General features: G+C 36.5%; 1 protein-coding gene across 3 annotated transcripts in view; it reads left to right on the top strand.

Annotated features, from left to right (window-relative positions):
• The window catches only part of EPRS1 (glutamyl-prolyl-tRNA synthetase 1), a 38,456-nt gene extending 16,951 nt beyond the window's left edge, over positions 1-21,505 (top strand). The window contains exons 13-34 of one of the 3 annotated variants that reach the window (XM_058836146.1): positions 1,539-1,649; positions 3,168-3,304; positions 4,000-4,207; positions 4,687-4,799; positions 5,424-5,541; positions 5,643-6,014; positions 6,856-7,086; positions 7,759-8,007; positions 8,590-8,820; positions 9,162-9,427; positions 10,420-10,471; positions 11,303-11,512; positions 11,654-11,726; positions 12,486-12,565; positions 12,895-12,996; positions 13,619-13,774; positions 13,893-14,090; positions 14,442-14,615; positions 16,837-16,997; positions 18,429-18,507; positions 20,789-20,853; positions 21,132-21,505. In XM_058836146.1, coding sequence (XP_058692129.1) covers positions 1,539-1,649; positions 3,168-3,304; positions 4,000-4,207; positions 4,687-4,799; positions 5,424-5,541; positions 5,643-6,014; positions 6,856-7,086; positions 7,759-8,007; positions 8,590-8,820; positions 9,162-9,427; positions 10,420-10,471; positions 11,303-11,512; positions 11,654-11,726; positions 12,486-12,565; positions 12,895-12,996; positions 13,619-13,774; positions 13,893-14,090; positions 14,442-14,615; positions 16,837-16,997; positions 18,429-18,507; positions 20,789-20,853; positions 21,132-21,282 — 3,537 coding nt within the window. In that variant the 3' untranslated portion in view covers positions 21,283-21,505. The remainder of the gene's footprint in view (positions 1-1,538; positions 1,650-3,167; positions 3,305-3,999; positions 4,208-4,686; positions 4,800-5,423; positions 5,542-5,642; positions 6,015-6,855; positions 7,087-7,758; positions 8,008-8,589; positions 8,821-9,161; positions 9,428-10,419; positions 10,472-11,302; positions 11,513-11,653; positions 11,727-12,485; positions 12,566-12,894; positions 12,997-13,618; positions 13,775-13,892; positions 14,091-14,441; positions 14,616-16,836; positions 16,998-18,428; positions 18,508-20,788; positions 20,854-21,131) is intronic. The other 2 variants (XM_058836147.1, XM_058836148.1) reach the window with 2 other exon arrangements.
• Positions 21,506-22,080: the final 575 nt, after the last annotated feature.

Genomic DNA, 22,080 nt, shown 5'->3' with positions numbered 1-22,080 from the left:
ATGTAGGTTTATGAATTGGTTCTTTCTGTTGCTGCATAAACGTATTTATGACTAACAGCTGGTTTGAGGGGAAGAATCCACAACAGACTGTCAAGGCTCATTTTTTAAAATTGTCTTTTAAACTGAGTTTCTTAGACCTCTGACTCAGCTCCTTGTACAGCACCAAATTTATTAGCCAATTTTGTTTATGTGTGGCTGTGTGGATTGTAAGCTATCTGCAATATGAGCAAAACCAATTGGCTGCTTACAGGTAGTTCTGAGCTCAAAGATTTTATCAGTGTGACACCTCATATTTTATACATGATCCTGTAACTTTTAGCACCTGACGAGGGATTGTGAGTTTTAATGAATAAAATAAAGAGCCTATAACACTATAACAACACTATAAAATCTGGTCATTTAATTAACAAAATTATGATATTAAATCATATAATACCCCTACATTTTGAGATACATACACAAGTCTTTTTTCAAATTGTATGTCTAACATTTAGGAGTCTGTGGCTACTAACTTTTAGAACTGTGTCTTCTTAAAAGTATATCATCATATCACTTTATTAGCTATTGTCAAGCAATTAGAAGCTAAATACTTTTCTCAAAAATACAGACATATATAGCTGTGTAGCTTTTCACTTGAGCAGGAATAGACCCAGGAGAGCAAAGGTCACTTTATATTAATAAAAGCAGGTGTTTTCCTTTGTGTTAGTTTCCACTTAACCTGGTAGATCTTGGATATTCCTTTTGGCCTTAGATGACTGCTTTACTTGAAATATGTATTTAAGTGTCTCTTGAACAGTTTGACAAACCAGTATTTAAAGTATAAAAAATGCTGTGAAAAACTAAAGTAGCTTAGTTTCCTAATATGCAATAAAAATACAGGAAGACATCCTAGTGATGTTTTTTTAGATTAGAGATTTTTTTTTAAAATTAGAGAACTTTTTCTTGCCAAACTCATGTTGTAGAAATCCTAATGAAGTCAATGTTATGGTATTGCCTTATTATAGTATCTAATGTGTCTGTAGTAAAATTGCAGACTTACTGGTGCCTCTTCTACAGCCACTTCTGTCACTGATTCTGCTGGAGTACTGGCCTGGAAAATGAGATCAGGTCTTGTGCTGCTGGAAAAAGAACAAATTCCACTTAAAAATTATTGCTTTAAATTTAGTTAACTAGAGAAAAAGCAGTTCAGATGTAATAGCCTATGTGCACAGTAAAACTGTATCAGATTACATTTTTGTGTCTTCCCTATAAGGCGTTGGGTCATAATTTAGTTACTTCTGCTGTCAGTAGTACCCAATCCACTTTTTAGTCAGAGTATTTTAGTACAGATTGGAAATTGTGAAGTATTACCACTATTTTCTCTATCCTGTAGCTTTGGATGAAAGTGACATTAAAGCAAATTTTGAAAAAATGCAGTAACATAAAGAATACCAGTTAATATTTCTTCTTTTTTTTTTTTGTGGTTATTGTTTTGTAAAAGCATCTTATTTGTCTGTCAGTGGCATATATTCATGATTCACCTCATTTGTTTTCTGTAGGTTATAGACCCAGTAGCACCTCGGTACACTGCTTTACTGAAAGATGCAGTGGTCCCAGTAAATATTCCTGAAGCTCAAGAGGAGATGAAAGAAGTGGCTAAACATCCAAAGGTTCTTGCTTTACTCTCTTAATATTCTTGTACTGCAGCTCAGTAAGGTTGGGAAGTACCTTGGCATGAAACAGTCAGGAAGGAAAGTTCTGCTTTTAGCTTTCTCAAGATAGCATGAGATCTATCCAAGGGATACCTTTTTTTTTGCCTCAGAATTGTCAAAAACTGTGCAACTACTAAACATGTTTGTTTTTTTAAGAGGGAACTGTTTTTGTAAATATATGGAGTGCATATAAAAGGTGCCCTAAAAGGCCTCTTTGCGATTGTTCAGAAGAGGTGAGGCATTACAAGCCTGGAGTGCTGCTCAAGCTGGTTTTCCTATTGTTTGATGCTAACTTTCACAGAGAAGTTAAATATTAAATTTTATTCAAGCTTTATGGCTATAATACAGTAGACACTCTATCCATTAACAGTGAAGTGTTTTTTTAAGTGGTTTATAAAATCAGGTTTTATGTGGAGAGATAATATTAACCTGTTGATTCTGTCAATCTCTGGATTTTTAATACACCTTTTAAATTTGTACAGCAAATAGTTCTTATCAAAAGCTAAGAACTTGCTGATTTGGTACTTTTAGTATCCAGTAAACAGAGCAATATCCCTTAAAGGGGAGTGTTTTACTGATACAACTCTTTTCTTGGTTCTACAATTAACAAAGATGCTTTCCTTTGAGTATGATGTCTAAAATTGTGCTTAAACTTCACAGAAAGCATCCCTTAATTATACTTACATACACTTCACTGAGAAATGGGTGAATATTGCTGAGACTTTGCTTCATTTCTTTGTTTTGATTTTGTTGTTCTGAGTGTTCCCATAGCTGTTTCTTGTAAGTGAGAGGTGGAAATTTGGTTTCCCCTCATCCCCCTGGCTGAGGATGAGCAAACAGGTTTTGAGCAGATGCAAGTGAGAATTGTGACTCTTCTAGGCTCAGAAAGTCTGAAATTAGGTCAGATACAAGCCAGCATATTAAAACATTGGTAGTACCAGTAAATACTGCCTCCAATATGTAATCAAATAAATACCAACCAGAAGAAACAAATTGAAAACTCCTGACCAGCTGAAAAAGTCTGAACTCACAGCTGTCAGCCTTTTTTAGAAAATAAAAGTTTATCTCAACTTTTTGAGATTCTTTAAAGCTGAGTATTTTTTAAGTGATGTAGTTCTGGTTTCTGTTTTTATATATCTATGTAGCTGAAAGAAGCTCCATATATATTTCCATAATAGCTTTATAAAAAAACAAAAATGAGAGTTCTGAAATTAGTTTTGAAGAGAATTAGCATAGCAAAATGGAAACTTGAGAAAAACTTCATATTTACCTGTGGGATCTTAAAGACATATGGACCTTAAGGAAATGGAATATGCTGTCAGTGGATTTTTTGAGTGTACTGTCAGGGGAATATGGGCAACACCTGTGAACAAGAAGCTAGAGAGAGATGAGGAAAAATTGTAGCTTTGCATTTCTGTGCATTGTCCATCTTCTGTCTTCATCTGTTTTCTTTGAAATGTAAACCATTATTCACAGAATGCTGATGTTGGGTTGAAGCCTGTGTGGTACAGCTCCAGAGTCCTCATCGAGGGCGCAGATGCAGAGACCCTGGCGGAGGGAGAGGTGGTTACATTCATAAATTGGGGCAATATCATCATAACCAAATTAAACAGGTAACCTTTTTAGTGGCAGATGAGATTAAATTTTGCTTTTCAGCTTTTTGTTGCTTTTTCTTTTAACAGGAAGCTTGTAACTGTAAAGAATTGATGGTTGGCCATATATGTCATTTCTATGATTCTGTATTCATAAATCTACTTTGAAATATGCCATGGAACTGCATTTTAGCATAGAGTGTATTTTAGTGTATATTCAGGTTTGAAATAATTAGTCAGTCCTGATACTGCATGTCTCTCTCATCCAGTGCTCTCCATGATTCTTTGGTAATATTGCCCCTGTAAAACAGCTTTTTCAGATAGAAAAAAATCACCTGGAATTTTAACAGGTTTCACCCCATAAAAAATACTGCTTTTGCATACTGAGAAACTAAACCTGTCACAGTTTCAGTTGCACAGCTGTTGAGGTGGGGAAGGAGACCATTTAATGTCATCATAATATCTTTGAAGTGGTTGTGTTGAGGTAGTGCCAGAATGGGGTGAGCTCTGATAGAGAACATAAATATGCAAAGATTTTTTCCCCATGCATTTTATTTAAGACAACAAAATTAATGGAGAACTTCAACAGGAGTGAATGCACTCTTTCATTTTCTAGGATTCATAATTGAAAAATGAACTCTGAACATTTGTTCTTGTGGTATTGAATCAGAAATGATCATTTAGGCTATACCGTTATAATTTCTGTTTTCCTGTAGAAGTTCAAGTGGAAAAATTGTGTCCATCAATGCCAAGTTGAACTTAGATAATAAGGACTTCAAAAAAACTACTAAGATCACTTGGTTGGCAGAAACTCCACGTGCACCCCTCATCCCAACTGTCTGTGTTAATTATGAGCATCTGATCACGAAGCCAGTTCTAGGTAAAGATGAAGACTTCAAGCAATATATCAACCGAAATAGCAAGGTGAGTTATATTTTTGTCCCCTTTAATTTCACAAAACTTAGTATTGCTTGGTTTGATTTGGGGTTTTATTTTTTTGTTTGTTTGGGTTTTTTTGGTTTTTTTTAATATTCACTGTTTCTAGTTGCTCTTTTTAAAATTTAATTTTTTTTTTTGTCAAACAGATAAATTGTGCTGGTGTATCTAGTTTCCATATTTCCATGTAACCTGTCATAGTCTCAAAATTAAAATATGACTCTTGTTTATTGTCAGTTGTTTTCAGGCTTTTACATGTCTGAGACCAATAGTTTAAGATTTTGTCTTGATACATTCTTATGGTATGGCATCTTCTTTCTAGTACTTGTTCTGCTGCTGCTGGAATTAAGTAACATTCTGACACTTTGAAAAGGAGAAAATCACCACTATCCTTCTACATCTGTGCTCTATTTCTTACTGTTCCTTTGCTCTGTTAGACATGGGATGATTTCTTTTAACACTTACAGCAAGAAGAACTGATGCTGGGTGATCCGTGCCTTAAGGAGTTAAAAAAAGGAGACATCATACAACTTCAGAGGAGAGGATTCTTTATTTGTGATCAGCCCTATGAGCCAGTGAGGTAAGTTACCCGAGAATGGCCTAAACAGACTTCACAGAATTTGCTCTAACTTGCTGTGTTTTAGTTTTCACACACACACACATTGGCACAAATAATGTCATCTGCAAATATTTTCCCCCTTACCATTATCTTTCTGAGGAATATCTCTGTGGACTGGCATGGCTTTTATTTTGCGTGTTCCTGCCTCTTCAAACTGTCTTAAGCCAAGTATATGGCACTTGAAGTGCATCCCAGCTAACCTGGACTTGGTAGTGAGGCCGTGGCTTCATTGTGATTTGAAGTATAGAAATTAAGGAGCAGTGCTACAGAATAAAACAGGCATTTTTCCAATTAGAGTGTGCACATACTACTTGTTTGTAACACTTCTTTAGCAAGCTAACAAAACATCCATGTACAATTTAACATAAACATATAAATACTATAAAAAAAGTAAAACTTGCATGTAAGGCGAATAATTTCAGACCCCCAATTATGTAAAATTAGGTAATTTCAGCTGTGTACAAAGATGAACCTGCAGTTGTGTGAGAGCATCTTTTAGAAAGAGTAGCTTGTCTGTTTCAATAAATGTTTGATATTTCTCTTGTATTTCCTTTACTGTTGTGTTTTCCATAAATCTTTTTATAGTCCTTACAGCTGCAAAGATGCCCCATGCATTTTGATTTACATCCCTGATGGACACACTAAAGAAATGCCAACATCTGGGTCAAAAGAGAAGACCAAAGCTGAAACTGCAAAGAAGGAGGTAAACTGGTGGTTTAGGGAAGTACCATAAAATGTATGCATCTATTTCTGTACCAAGATTACATGTTGAATACTTGGCTTTTTTTTAAATTTTATTTTAAGGCTAGTTCAGCTGTAAAAGGAAAATCTGCTCCAGTTGTTGGTCATGCCTCTGCTCCAGCCTGTACTGTATCTGAAGGTCACCTGATCATCTACAACAAGGTGGCTGCACAGGGTGATGTAGTTCGTGACTTGAAGGCTAAGAAGGCAGCAAAGGAAGATATTGATAAAGCTGTGAAACAACTGCTGGCCTTGAAAGCAGAATACAAAGACAAGACAGGCCAGGAGTATAAGCCAGGAAATCCTCCAGTATCTGGAACTGCACAGTCATCAAAGCTTGAGACCTCTGGTACTCTGGATAGTAAAGCTCTGTATGATAAAGTAGCAGCACAAGGAGAAGTGGTCCGAAAACTGAAAGCTGAGAAAGCATCTAAGGTGATGATTAAAATAATCCTTTGGTTTTGTGTGGGTATGCATAGCCCATTGTTCTCTGTCTGTGGAGGTGAATGAGTGCTTATGGATCCAGGGTTTTTATAGTGCTCATCATTTGGACTGGGCTCTGTTCTGTCAAAACTTGTGTTTTACAATACTTCTTTAGTTAGATTTGTATGGCCAAGTTTGTGTTGGTGAATTCCTGTATTTCTTAGGCTGATGCTCTGAAACATGGACAGAATTAACCCAACAGCAAGAGTTGATTAAGTATCCAAATCAAGTCGAGATTAAAATGCCCTGGAAGTTTTTTCATTTGTTTAACTCAGTATGGTCAAATTATGTGACTTCATAGGTTTGAATTGCTGCCAAAGCCCCAAAACCAGAAAGGAAAGATCCAAAAACCACAGATGTTTCTGAGACTTCTTCCTCTCTGTAACTGTACACAGCAAACATAGCTACTATTAGCTGTGTTATTTCCTTTCTTTCTAATGCAGAACAAGAAGAGAGGGAAAATAACATAGCTTTCCTGGTGGTTAAATAATGTTGATAGTAGTAGTGTCTTGATGGCATCATAAAATCAAAATAAATGGGAAGATCTAAATTAATTTATTGTTATAATTTTACTTCGGACAGTTAGGGTTGTATATCCCTTAAGAGGAGTTACTTTGTTAAAATAGGAAAGTAGTAGAGAAAACTTCTCTGAATAACTGTACTAAGTACTTAGGAAAATTGAATAGGTGCACATCGACTGTGGGTCTTTTTATGAAAGTATTTATGGTACTCTTGAGAGTCTTATGTCTCTATATCTTTGTTCCTCCCTCTTTCTGTCCCTTTCTTCTTTCAGGATGAGATAGGTACTGCTGTGGAAGTCCTTTTATCCCTAAAGGCAGAATATAAGCGACAGACAGGCCAGGAGTACAAGCCTGGAAGCCCACCTGTGGTCTTTGTCCCTCCTCAGTGTTCTCCTGTTGCCACTTCTCCATCCCCATGTCCAGTAGACAGCAAGGCTCTGTACAGCAAAGTAGCTCAACAAGGAGAAGTGGTCCGCAAGCTCAAATCGGAGAAAGCTTCAAAGGTGTTCTATCAAAGGATACTTCTGAGTGGAATGGTTGTCTTCAGTTTAGGCTAAAACCCAATGGCAGGTTTTGTGAAATTTGAGCAGCCTAACATGAGCAAGTTCCATGAAGTGCTTTCCCAAATTCTCTTGAGCTGATGATAGGCTGACTGCATGAATTCTGTATTAGTGCATGGAAAATAAATAAGTTCTTTTTTTAGTCACACAAGATAAGCAAAGCAGAGTATAGGCAGTAACTTGAAAGAAGAGCTTTAACTTGGAGCCAGATTGGCAGTAATGAATTTGGGAGTTACCTGATCATGACAAAAGAGCCATTATTTATTCAGAGTCTATGTATTTGCTGCTGTTCTCCAGCATGCAACTCATGGACTGCTATTACTGGAGGGGGCTAAGCCACCTAAATGGGAGGCTTTTGTGGCACAGAAATCAGCCCTTACCTATACTACCTGATTTGGTCCTTTGGTGTACAACTTGTAGGTATTCTGGCTAAAAAGTTTTACCACATAACTCAATAATGATAACAACTTATACTAACAGGATAGCTCTAGAAGTTTTATTACAACAGCTGTGTTAGTGTCATTCTAGTAAAACTTGTGTTATCTCAGCTATTGTGTTACACCTCTGTTATTTCTACCCTTATCTGCAATGGCTGTTTTTTCTCTCTTGCTTCAGGAACAAATAGATGAGGCTGTGAAAATTCTTTTAAGCCTAAAAGCAGAATATAAACAAAAGACAGGTCAAGAGTACAAGCCTGGAAATCCACCCTCAACCCCTCCTTGTCTATCTTCTGCTGCACTTCCATCTCCTGTCTGCTGCAGCAACTTGGCAAGCTGTGGCTTAGTGGATGGCAAAGCACTTTATCATACTGTAGCTGAGCAAGGGGAAGTGGTACGCAGACTCAAGGCAGAGAAAGCTTCCAAGGTACAATAGGCATAGGTACAATAGAGTGAGCAATTGTAAATCTGACCACATTTTGCCACTGGGGGAAAATCTTTTACCAAGTAGTGATCAAACTCCCCTGTGTCCAGGTCATGCATGCTCTGATAATGCCAAACAAAACCGTTCTGGTGCTGGATACTCTCTTGACTCAGATATATGAAGTCAAACTTAACCTCTCATATCTAGGTGAATAGGCATGAGCATGAAAGATGTCGATGTTGCAGAAGTGTTTAATGTATTTTACTATCTCTTGCTCTATTTGGGGCAAGTGACTGTTTAAGTATCTAGTATGCTGCAGCAATAGCAAGACTTTTTCAAAACTAGACAGATTCAGTGATGGTTGTGGAAAAGAACACAAGACAAACCTGCAGCTTTTTAGGTTCTTCTGGGTTGGTTTTTTTCTTCCTGTATTTCTACCTTGCAAAATTGGTTTTGTGTTGGGTTGTTTTTTGGGGGACTTTTTGTTGGTTGGTTAGGTTGGTTTTGTAGCCTGATAATCAATGCTTCTGGCCAGGTCTCTCTTTAATTCTCACCAGTAAATCTTGCTATTTGTCCTCCATACAGGATCAAATAGATGAAGCAGTAAAACTCCTCCTTTCTTTAAAAGCTGACTACAAGGAGAAGACTGGGCAGGAGTACAAGCCAGGACACCCACCAGCAGCTCAGGGGGCTTTGCCTCAGGCATCAAACACAGAACCCAGCGGTCCAGACACTCCTGAAGCTAAAGCCCTGTTTAGCAAAGTAGCTCTTCAAGGAGATGAAGTTAGGAAATTAAAAGCAGAAAAAGCAGACAAGGTAATTGCATATACACTGTAGTGTAAAAATGTAATATATGTATTTAAATGTAAAAATCTCTTTGAAATTCAATGTGATTATGGAAATTAAAAATGTACCTATAGAATAGGCAGCATTTGAATTCTGAGATCTGAAACATACTTTTAAAATTAGATGTACTGTCAGGTATGGTCCTTTAAAATGTTAGCACATTAAAGTTAAATACTGGCTTATGCAGATTTTTCTGCCAGCAGTCTGTGAATGTCCATAATGCCATATAGATTTTTTTTTATAGAGCCATATTATTCCAGTGATTTCTCTATACATTTACTTTTTATTTTTTTTTCTTTTTGTTCTTCAAGGAAAAGATAGATGTGGCTGTTAAAGAACTTCTTCAGTTGAAGGCCCAGTATAAGTCTTTTACAGGAGTTGACTATAAACCAGTGTCTGATAGTGGTGTAGATGACAAAGACAAAAAGAAGAAAGAGAAGGAGAACAAGTCTGAAAAGCAGAGTAAGCAACAGAAGCAAAATGATGGCCCCAAAAAAGAACCCTTCCAAGGACAGAGTGGTAATGAGCGCTCCTCAAATGGATCAGGAGAGGGCCAAGGCCCTAAGAAACAAACCAGGTAAAGATGCAATCTTTAATCTTACTGTATAGAAATGTCAACTGTCTACCTCTGTTCAGATTTAGAGTATGATACATGTCCCATTTCACTTGAAAGCGTGGACATTTGCAAAATAACTGTGTTGACTTTCATATTCAGGATTGAGCCAAAAGCAAGTTACCAGAGTTTTAGTGTCAGTTGTACTTCATCATCCTGTATTATTACTGTCACTGAGAAGTTTTTGTGCTTATTATTTGCTTCTGCAAATCTGCTGCTGTGTCTTGCTGAAAGTTTAGAGGTCTTTTTACAGCCTGTACTATGCAGCACTATGTATTTCCTGTTTCATATACATAAATCATATATTAAAGACAGAGATGTGTTTATTTTGTATAGAAATATTGCCAGAAAAAATGTATTTCCCACCTTTAAAACTTCTCTGTAGAGGTAAAACCTTTGCTTTTGAGTTCTGTCATTTGAGTTTAGTATGTTTAACCTTCTTTAGAATCTTGTCATTTTATTGGTTATCTTTATTTTAAGGTAGGGTCAGTTTTCTGTCTCCAACAATGTGACTGACATTCACATGAATGGTGAATTCGAGTTGCTTGTCTTTCCTGAAATTGAAGCTACTGGCTAGGTAGGAAATGTTTAAAATAAAGAGTAAAATGGCCTACACACAGGTCTGGTTAATCTTAGGTTCTTACTGGACTGGTTACTGGTTGGGTTTTTTAATGTGTCGTTGTGAGGTTCTTCCATACAGCCATAGTGAGAATTAGAAGGGTTCAAACCATACTAAAAAATTAGAGCTGTTATTATCAAATATTCTTGTTAAGGTAAAGGAATACCAGCAACACCCACCAGCCAAGACTTAGACTTTTGATGTAAAACAAACACATTCTCTTCCACCTTATTATGTCATACCTCCTGCCCCAAAATAAAAGAGAAGAAAAGGGTTAGGATAAGTTTCATTGCTAAATGCTGAACAGCACAAATCTGTGTTTTTTGTCATACCATAGGCTGGGTCTAGAAGCTAAAAAAGAAGAAAATCTGTCAGAGTGGTTCTCTCAGGTAAGTGTACATCAGTTTGATTTAATTGTTTCATTCTGTTATAAATCAATGTCTGTTTGGGATTTACATCTTTCTGTTTGAGTTTTTTTTTTTTATACAAAGCAAAGCATTGGCTCTTTTTATGTCTTATGTTGTTACCATAGTCTTAAATAAAAGTGCCTTGGAGTAAAGAGCTGAATAAATTTACAAAGCTGTAAAAAAGATGAGTGTCAACCACCCGTGGTTGACATGGGTTATACATGGATTCCTCTTTTGTTAAGAGTACAAAACTTAATTGAAATTATAGGAATTTCACAGACTTGAGAGTTTTATTTCACCTCAAGGTGATGCATAACAGAAGTAAATATCTATTGATACTGAACAATTTTGCTGGCTTGTGAGACTGAAAACAACCCGAATAGAGACGATTAGTTTAGATTAGTCGTGTTATGAGAGACTGTAAGTAGCTGTTAGTGGTGTACATTTCCTGTCAGTAGTATAATTTTTGCCTGCACTCTAAGAAATATAAGTCTCTTCTGACATTATCTAGATACATTTCTTACAGAAGTGCAGTTTTTTTTTGTTCCTGGAAAATAGCTATAGTCTCTTACTTGAGTTCATGAAATTCAATTTTAGTTAACTGTTTATGTTATTCAGAACTATTATTAAACTTACTGTTCCCGTTTAACCTTCTCTAGGTAGCACAAGTGACCCTAAAGTACATCTTAGCTGCTAACAATTTGAGCAGTTTTAAGTAGGAGACTTCTCTTGAATTGCATGACACACACTTGAATTACTGAATGTTCTCTGTGTTCAAACTGAAACTTCAGCATCTGATTACTCTTTTGCAAGGTGATCACAAAGTCAGAGATGATTGAATACTATGATGTGAGTGGCTGTTATATTCTTCGTCCTTGGGCTCACGCTATTTGGGAAGCCATCAAAGACTTCTTCGATGCAGAGATCAAGAAACTTGGAGTGGAAAACTGCTACTTCCCCATGTTTGTTTCCCAGGCTGCCCTAGAGACAGAGAAGTCTCATATTGCTGACTTTGCTCCTGAGGTACACTTCAAAATTTTATTTTAATCTGACTGTGACAAAACCCAACCACTGCAGCTGGGTGTGAAAGTAAGTGTGGGGTTGGAGGATTTTTTTCCAAACTTGTTTTGTTTGATTTTTTTTTCCCTTTTCTCCTTCTTTTAGGTTGCTTGGGTTACAAGATCTGGGAAAACAGAACTGGCTGAACCAATTGCTATACGTCCCACAAGTGAAACAGGTGGGCCTCTTTTCATGTAGTTTGGGTGTAAACTTTTATGGGAAGTTTTACGTATAGTGTAGCTGATAGACAGGAGTCCCTTCTGAAAAGCGGAAGCCCTCATTTTTCAGAATGTTTTCTGTAACTCCTTAGGAAAACTTCCTAATTTTGCTGCTGCTCATAGCAAATCTCACATTATATGTTTCCTTAAATAGACACTTTTAGGAAATGCAGACTTTAGTAATTTTTTTTCATTAATATCCTGAAGACTAACTTATTTTGTCTAAAAACACATTTGTTTATTTGGTTATAGTGTTTATAAGAAATCTTTTTCAACTCATAATTCACTTCAGTTTTGCATGTGTTTTGACTGTAACTGTTCCTCTGTGTAATTTAAATAATCATTTTAAGACCTAAGGCTGGATAAGTTTTTAATTGAGTCAGGTCTAGTACAGCATCCTGAAATCTTGAGGTCAGTGAATTCCTATTCCAAGGTGTATTTACCATTCTGTAAGCCAGTGACTCACAGTGTCATTAAATAATAAGCTTTGGATTGTATTTTGACCAGCAGCAACCAAGCTGTTTTGCAGAGACTCAGGATGAAGTGGAAGTACTCTGGTGAAAATATTATGTGTTAAGACAAAAAATGTATTTTAAAGGAAATTAAACATAAAAGCATAATTGTCACAGCAGAGAATGTTAAGCTTATATGTAACAAAAAAAAAGTTTGCCATAAATGTCTTTATTGTGTGGAGACTCAAAGCTGCTTTCTTTTTACAGTCATGTATCCTTCCTATGCAAAGTGGGTGCAGTCACACAGGGATCTTCCAATCAAACTTAATCAGTGGTGCAGTGTTGTGGTATGTGTACATAATTTCTAAGTACCTCTTCTTATCACAAGTGCAGTGTAAGACAGTTATTCTCTGTGGACTTGGCATGATCATACTGATCACAGCACATATTTCAAGGCAAAATTATTACCATGGTTTATATGGTATGTTTTTATCAGTGTTTCTAATAAAACATTCTTTATCAATGTGTATGTGGTTGATTCTATGAAGTAGAAATCTGTGAATAGTTGGCTTTTTTAATCTTTATTGAGAATTTTCTTATAGTTGCTTATAAACATTATTTTTAACAATAATTTGACACTTCATAGTGTTAAATTTTTGTACTTCTGCCCCCCCAGCGCTGGGAGTTCAAACATCCCCAGCCTTTCCTTCGCACTCGTGAGTTCCTTTGGCAAGAGGGTCACACAGCATTTGCAACATATGAAGAAGCAGCAGAGGAGGTAAAAACAAATGCACTGGTGTTTCTCCTTTCAGGAAGTTACCTTACTCCATAGCAGCACAAACAAATCTTTGTACTGAAACCTCGTAAAAATGTGGGTTTTTTGGAGCCTCTGTGAAAAATGCCAAGTTTATTAGAACACACATTTTTGTCAGAGGTAACTCATTTCTGAGGCTTCAGTCTCTACAAACAATATGTGGAGTTTGCAGAGTGTGATACACAGGATGTACTTTCCTTAAAATTTTTTTTCTTAAAAATTTAAATAATGCATTCACGTGTTTACTGCTAGAAGTTTTAAAACTTTCTTTGCCCACGAGGCAGATGTTTCATTGAGTGTTGTGGCATATCTTTATTTATGTAGCAGATGTTCAGACTTTTAGGTGGAATTTAGAAGTCAATATAGCTCTTGGCCTGTCATTTTTGCTGCAACTCTTGTTTTCTTTCATGACTTACAGTTGTTGCTTTTTGATTCAGAGAAAATAACATCCAAAGTTTAAAGTAATTGAAGAAATCTTAGTTTCTAAACAAAATCTTGTTAAAGTATTCAATTTTTAAGATTTCAGACTCTGTCAGGTAAAAATGAAAAATACTGAGTAATTCTGAAGACAGTTTGTTCATCATAGGTCCTGCAGATACTTGATCTCTATGCTCGGGTGTATGAAGATCTCTTGGCAATACCTGTTGTGAAAGGAAGGAAGACAGAGAAGGAGAAGTTTGCTGGGGGGGATTATACAACCACTTTAGAGGCATTTATATCTGCCAGTGGAAGAGCTATCCAGGTATTTACCTATTAAAATAATTATTTTTCATTGAATGTAGCAAGATGGAATATTTAAACTGATGCTTCATAGAATTAGCTTTCTATTTGATAGAATTTTCTGTGTGCATCTCTTTCAGGGAGCAACATCACATCATCTGGGGCAGAATTTCTCAAAGATGTTTGAAATTGTGTTTGAAGATCCCAAGAAGCCAGGAGAAAAACAGTTTGCTTATCAGAATTCCTGGGGCATTACAACTCGGACTATTGGTGTAATGACAATGATTCACGGAGATAACATGGGATTGGTACTCCCACCTCGTGTGGCCTGTATTCAGGTGTGTGAAAATGCCTTAAGCTGCCTTAGTTTCCTTTCTTGTCTTGGAATTCATGAGCATTTCATATCAGGCAGCTGGAAGACTTAATATAGGATGGAGGTGTCTAGTTACAGCGTAGCTGTGTTAATACAAATCATTAGGATATTTGTGGTGGACAAGACCCTTTTGCTATTTCATCCATTTGAAGTAATGTTACCTGTGTCATTAGTATGAAAAGGGAAACGTGTCCTTCATTTCTGAGAGCATGAAAGAAATTACCTGAATATAGGGCCACAATATCGGTTTTAAGTTTTTTACAACTGTAAGCTAATTTTTTTTGCAGCATAAAGTACATGTCCTGTTCTATTGCAGGTTGTAATTATTCCCTGTGGTATCACAAACTCCCTTTCTGAAGAGGACAGAGAGGCTCTACTGAAGAAATGTAATGAGTATCGTAGCAGGCTGCTTGCTGTCAGCATCCGTGTCCGGGCTGATTTAAGAGACAACTACTCACCTGGCTGGAAGTTCAACCACTGGGAACTTAAGGTACTTTTCTTTCCAGGAGGATTTTTGAAGCCTAGGTGAGGGGTATATATGAGGTATACTATGTGTGCCCTGTGTTCTGAAGGCAAATGTGTTCTGTAAATTACGAATTGCTGCCTGATAATCAGCGATCACTTTCGTGAATAAATGAAGAAAAGATGTTTTCCAAGACTTGTTCTGTTTGCTAGGATTTGCATGTCATTAGGGATTTTTAAACCTCCAGGGCTCTACTTATATACCTAGAAATTTAAATTAGGAGCATAAATTACTTGCATTTTTAAAAATATGTAGTAATACTCCAGTGTGTCCTGACTCACAACACACCCTTCTGTGCATACAGCAGAACAGAGAAGATAAACCTGCAGTGTCAGTAAAGAAAGGAGCGATTTTATTGTTTCAAAATTTCCATGTTCCCCTCATATAGCACTTGAGAGGAACAGTTCTGCTTCCTCTAATATAAGAGGCTTTTATAAAACAAAAATAGTGAGCAGAATGGAACAATGGTAATAATGGTAATTAAAAATTGAATGATTTGTTGAGTGTTGCTATGGAATCATATTTTTAGTCTGAATTTAAAATCAGTTTCAATATGTTAATCTTCAAAGTAACACGATAAAAGTGACCCAGATTGTTCAAAGTTCCCAGTGTCTCAAAGTTCTCTTCCCTTTGTGTAACCTTTTTTTTTTTTTTAAATGGAGCTCTAGTAACATGAAGCCATGTTGGAAAATTTCCTAAATAAAATTAGGTTTTTCTAGGAGGCACACAGCATGGGGTAAACTTGATGTTTTTCATAAAATTTACTAATGTGTCCAGCATAATACCTAAGCTGCATCTTCAGGCTCATTGCAGGAACAATACACTCCTTTTATTGAGTATATACGGAATTTCATAGGGTAAAAAATACAAAGGTGCTGGAATAAGAAGTACAAGAATTAACTGGAAAATATTTTGCCTTATGTACTTTTCAGTGTAGCAGATTCCTGATGTTATTTCCTAAAATAAACAAGTCACTGGTACTTCTTTTGTATTGTCTGGTATTAGTTCCATTGCTTTCTTGGGAAATGTTCCTGAGGGACCATGAGGTATTCTTTCACTTAGTAGTATTACAGCTAGAAGTACTGGATACTCTCAAGTTTTTATTATGGAGACAATGTTTTGTGGGTCATATACTGGAATGTTCAGTTTGAATTGCTTGTTAATAACAGTTTTGAATAGCTTTTTATGTAACTTTGCAGCAGTAATAGTTCATTGATCAGGTGGATTTTACTGTATTATTAAAAGGTATTATTATATCTTTTTAGCATAATTAAGGTAGTGAGGGCAGAGGGAGTGTAGGGAATCATTTGAAAGCTGTGAAGTTGAGGAGATCCCAGAGTACACAATGCATAGAAAGCTTGGGTACAGGTTTTAATTCTCTTAATTTTGTCTCTTGAACATTGTGGAATGGTTTTAGCTTATAAAGTTACTGATTCAATTTCCTTGGGAGTGAGGGGAAGAAATCCTCCAAAATGTATTTGCATTCGCTCGTTTCATTTCCTGTGTATGTGTTCACTCTGGGATACATGTTAGGATGTAGAGAAATTATGTTACACAGTAGACTCTTAACTGACTCTTTTCAGTAACATGTAAAATCTTTTTGTCTGATGGTATATGGGGAGGATGAGAAATTACATATTATCACCAAAGTTTATAAAGCATAAAAGCTTTGCTAAAGCAACTAGCTGTTTGTAGTCAAAATATCCTATGCAATTAATTTTGATATTAGGGTTGTATTTAACAGAACTTTAAAACAATACCTGTTGAATGATATTGAAAACATTCTGTTAAAACAGAATTAAATAGATTATTGGGTGAACTAGAATGTCATAATTGCTATAGAAGTCTTAATTATTCAGACATAAAAAATCTGATTTGCAGTATGTGGGATAACTTAGTGCAGTTTCAGCAGTGCCTCAGTATTACTTGCGTGTGGGCACTGATGCAGTCTCCAAGCTAGTGAAGTAAGGTGGAAAGCACAAGTGAAGAGAATGTGGATGGGAAACACAGAAATGCATAAAAGATTTGGAATCTATGGTGATTTTTTTTCCAAGAAACTTAAATGTAGAAAGAGAATCTATATTAAGACTGGACTTTAAAACAAACAAAATGCCAGAGAGAGAGAGAAAATGAACTCTTCTGAGAATTACTTCTTCATCATAACTTCTAAATTTTTTTTTCCATTAAGGGTGTCCCAGTCAGGGTTGAAGTGGGACCACGAGACATGAAGAGCCAACAGTTTGTAGCTGTTAGAAGAGACACAGGGCAGAAGCTGACATTGTCTGAACATGAAGCAGAAGAGAAACTTAAGCAGATCTTGGAGGAGATCCATGCAAACCTTTACAGCAGGTAAACTGAGAGTTGCAGTAAATGGCTCTGCTAATCACAGAGGCCCTTTTCCTGTCAGAAGAACTTCTCACATTAATGGTTTATCTGTGGAGAAAGACAGGTTAGGCTTATCTTCCTGTTTGTGTCATGTAATTTTCTGCCTCTTAAACTCCTTCACGTACAGCAATAGAAGCTGCCTGTTCTTGTGAAATGGAAAGTAAAAGGTTGTGAACTTATTTTAAAAAATACTTCAGTGAGTTCACATGTATTATTAATAAATAAATACACCATAGACACACTGTAAATAGATCCCAATGACCTTAACACTGCCCAAGGAAGGGCAGCAGAGCTCGTGAAGGGTGTAGAGCACAAGTCCTGTGAGGAGTGGCTGAGGGAGCAGGGGATATTTATCCTGGAAAAAAGGAAGCCCAGGGGAGACCTTATCACTCTACAACTGCCTGAAAGGAGGCTGGAGCCAGGTGAGAGTTGGTGTCCTCTCTCATGCAACAAGTGACAGGATAAGAGGAAATTATCTCAGATTGAGCCAGGGGAAGTTTAGATTGAACATTGGAAAAAATTTCTTCACTGCAGGTGTGGTCGAGCATTGAAACAGGCTGCCCAGCACAGCAGTGGAATACCTATCCATGGAAGTGTTCAGAAAACATATAACTGTGCTTATGGACATGGTTTAGTGGTGGGCCTGGCAGCATTGGCTTCGTGGATGGAGTCAATGATCTTTGAAGTCTTCTCCAGCCTAAATAATTCCATGATCCTATGTACAGGACTCATTTGTGAAAGATGCTTTTGGTGCAGAATTTTAAAAGACACAAAGCTGTCCAAGAAACTTCAGCAGCTGGAGTTCTGTGTTCAGAAGTGTATTTTAAGACCCTGTTGACCTTCATAGGATTGTTTTCTTGTAAGCAATCAAATACTTTTGAAACTGTTTTTTGCCCTTACTGCAAATACCAAAATCCCTCACAGGTCTGTCACTGCAGATTGTTGCTCATAAATCCAGCAAGAACAGGGTGTTGGCACAGCCCTGTGGCAGATGAGCTTTTCTACTTCCTTCTCTGGTGATCGAAATTGTTTACAGGCAGAATATTTAGTTCAAAAGCATCTTGTGATTTAGATTTAGAGGATAATTTAAAAAGAAAAGTATACATCTGTAGTATTTATTTCTGTCTGCTTTGGGTCAGTGTTTAGCACAACAGGGTGAATGAACATGGTGAAATGTGCAGCAACCTGGAGAACACCCCTTCAGCCATTAATCAAAGTTTCACCTCCATGAGGATCAGTGGTAGAAGGACATAACCTGATTAGGAAGATGCTAATGAATATATAGTTCTTTTGGTAATGTTTTGTTTTGACTGGCTCTGAAAACTCAGCTCATTGGGCCAGTGAGTTTATGTGAATAAATCTGCCCTGGCTGATTTTTTTTTTTCCTTTTCTTAGAGCATCCGAGGACCTAAAAAGTCATATGGTGGTGGCCAGTAATATGGAGGACTTTCAAAAAGAGCTTGATTCAGGAAAGGTGAGGGAATTTACTACTTCTATTCTTGTGCTTCACACCCTTTTTATCCCTTACACATAATGGTTTTATCAGGAAATGCTTTTAAGAGAGAGTGATGTAAACATTTAATTCAGGTTACAATAACCTCACTGTCATTATTCTAATGCAAGCAGTGACAAAACACTTATTAAGTCTCATATAAAGGTCCAGGTAAGAGTTTAAAGTACAAGCTATTTACGTCAAGGAAGTTTTACCTTTATGACCAGAGTAGAAGCCATTGGGTTCATTAAGAATTACTGCAAGTCAGAAACCTCCCTGGATTTATAGTAACAATAATCCATCATGTGAATGAGTGAGCTCTACTGATCTCAACATCTGTGAAAAAACATGGAAGTTTTGATGAGAAATTAAGCCTTCAGCACAGAATTGAGCTGCTGTTTCTTTTACAAAGAATGGTGACAGAATTTTTTAACCCTGAAATTCTGTCACAGATCAGGTTGGGAACTTGTTTATGTGTTTGGATTGGTGTGTTCAAGAGAGAGGATCCCCAACTTTAATTAGCAAGGTTGTGTATTTTATAGAGAGAGACTGGGGGGTTGTGTACCAATTAGATCCACTCAGAAAATTTCAAGATTCCTGACAAAAAATGTACAAGAGCCAAGAATCTATAAATATTCTGTTAAACTTCAAAAATAATTTTAAGTTATTCCTGGTTAGGCTTGACCTTCCATTATGCTATTTTCTTGTATTTCTATTGCACTTAAATTCAATTTAGAACAAAATTTAAAGGAATAATGATGAACTTCAGAGGAGGGACTGATTTAATAATGTCCAGCACTCACTGTTGTGTGCAGCTAGATTCTAGATATGACAAAGAGAATTAGGCTGTTTTATAATGCTTAGAATTCTAATGTAATCAAAATGTAGTTAAGGTTGGAAATGTGAACAAGTAATTTTACATTCCACATTGGATACTTCCAGTGTTTTGGTACTTAGGTTGTATGAATTTATTATGAGCTGCATATCTGAATTGAAAAAAAATGAAAAAAATATGCCATTTTGTGTTTGTTTCACTCTACCTATTTTTGCTGTATTAACATAATTTTATAGCATATGTATTCTGAATTACTTGAAATTACACTCTGCTAGCACTGACTGCTGTTTAAGAAGAATATTTTTAAGATTAAGTAAGTGCTCCTGTTTAATTCCTGCTGCTGTTTTTCCCTTAATGGATTTGCAGACTCTTAGCTGTTTAAAAATGTGGACTGTTTTTTGTTTCACTTACAAAAGATTAATGCAAGAATGGCGTAGTAGAGTGGTAATAGTTCCTTTTTTCAGTTGCAAGAAAGTGAAGCTATGAAGAGAAGTGTAATAAAGGTGTGCTCCAGTTAATTGAAAATGGAGAATTTTGCAGTAAGAATGTAAATTAGGTGAAAGAAAGATGCACTGAGTAAACCTTATTCACAGTTTGGATAGAATTAAAATGAATGAAGGCTGAATTTAGTAGGTGAGGTTGCCCTCAGCCATCAGCATTTCATGAGTGTTCTAATGTGTGTAGGGGGTGTCTTTTTAACAGTAATGCTACCTCTTGGTATCAAACTGGATTTTCTTTGTGGAACTCCATTAAAAAACAAACAAACAAAAAAAAGTCAGTAAAATTGAATATAAAACTAGGGGCAAGAGATCTGCTGCAATGGCTAAGAGTAGTACAGAGAGGACTGTGTGACATTATCTTTTCAGCCTTGTTCTCTCAATTTTCTTCAGTTAAGAGAAGGAAACAGCAGGAGGCTGCACACCCACCCTCACGCCCCCCGAAAAATGTGCTGTTGGCAGTTCTGTTTTCTTAAAATAATGTATGCTAAGAAAAAATGAAAATTCATAGTAATAATATTAAAATGGGAACTTAATTAGGGCACTGTCTTGCAGTGTGTAAGGTGAGCATTTGCTCAGTAGTTTGAAAATTTTAAACTTTTCCTGAAGAACAGAACATATAATGAGAAAACAGTGTTTATACTTCACACAGAAGAAAGGTGTATTTGGTTAAAAAAAAATTATTTAAATTTAAATGCTGCTTTGGGTTTGTGTAGAATTTTCCATACTGCACTGTGGAGGAATGGACTGTGCTTATGTATTTGTCTGATGAAAAAGAGCTATTGAAATTCAATTGGAGCAATTGGAACTTTTCCCAATTTGAGATCTATATATGAGATCTGAAGGTTTAGGAGACTTCCAAAGACAAAGATGATTTTTTTAGTTGTGTAACTGTTGGGTTTTTCTCTCTCCCCTCCTCCCCTCCCTTCAGATTGTACAAATCCCTTTCTGTGGGGAAATTGAGTGTGAAGATTGGATCAAGAAGACCACTGCCAGGTAAAATATAACTGAACTGGAGAGTATTTACCAAGATCAAAATCAAAATGCTTTGAATATAAAATAGGAATGCAATGTGCCTTTGGGTATAACACTTACTTACAGACTCTTGCTCTCCTACATAATTCAATATATTTACTTCCCTTAGCTCTGGAACTTTCAGAGTAATTAATGCTGTTTTGAAATTTCATGTATAGTACATTTTATCTTGCTTTTATTTTTTTAATAGAAATATTTAGGTATGAATATATTTATTTATTAATATCCTTTTATTTCAGGGATCAAGATCTTGAGCCTGGTGCCCCATCCATGGGAGCAAAAAGCCTCTGCATACCTTTCCAGCCTCTCCGTGAACTCCAGCCTGGAGCAAGATGTGTGTGCGGCAAAAACCCTGCCAAGTTCTACACCCTCTTTGGTCGTAGTTACTAAATCACTAGTGAAAGAACCTTCTCCTTTATCTGTGAATTGAACTTTTTTTAATAAGACTGAAATAGCCCCTTAAATTTCAATCAGTTTTGTGACCTTTTTAAATAATTCAAAGACAAAGCCATAAACCATAACCTGGCTCCCCAATGGTCAGTCTTAGGCTAGCAGTAATTCACAGACTTTTCTGTAAACATCTCCAATAATAAAGATGTATTGTGAGCTGTAACATGCTGTGGTGGGTTTTTTTCCATATTGCTCAGTAGGGAGGAATGGGTATCCTTTGCTTATGTCTTTTTTTTCTGATTTGGTGCATGTATTTCCTTGTATATTGAGAAAATGCCTGAAAAATTGGAGACAATGTCATAAAAACTACAGTACACTTTAGTGTGCTCACATATACTTTCTAGATAAAACATCCGCTTTTAATTTTGCCTTCAAGTTTTTCAGTAGAAACTTGCTGGTAACCTGTAGGTGTAGCAATTACTACCTTTAGAAAACTCCCCTCTGAAGCCCAGTCTTTCAAGGAATATTTTCATAAAACCATAAATAGCTTGGAAGGGTTGGAAGAGACCTTAAAGATCGTCTCGTTCCAGCTCCCCTGTCATGACAGGGACACCTTCCACTACACCAGGTTGCTCAGAGCCCCATCCAACCTGTCCTAAAACACTTCCAGGTATGGAGGATCCACAACTTCCCAGGACAATCTGTTCCAGTGCCTCACCACTCTCACAGCCAAGAGCTTCCTCCTAAGATCTCACCTGAACCTGCCCTCTGCCACTGTAAAGCCATTCCCCCGTGTCC

Source organism: Poecile atricapillus, chromosome 3 (assembly GCF_030490865.1).
Source record: "Poecile atricapillus isolate bPoeAtr1 chromosome 3, bPoeAtr1.hap1, whole genome shotgun sequence".
Taxonomy (NCBI): Eukaryota; Metazoa; Chordata; class Aves; order Passeriformes; family Paridae; genus Poecile; species Poecile atricapillus.
The sequence above is the reverse complement of the archived record's forward strand: the minus strand, read 5'-3'. Positions and strand labels throughout refer to the sequence as shown.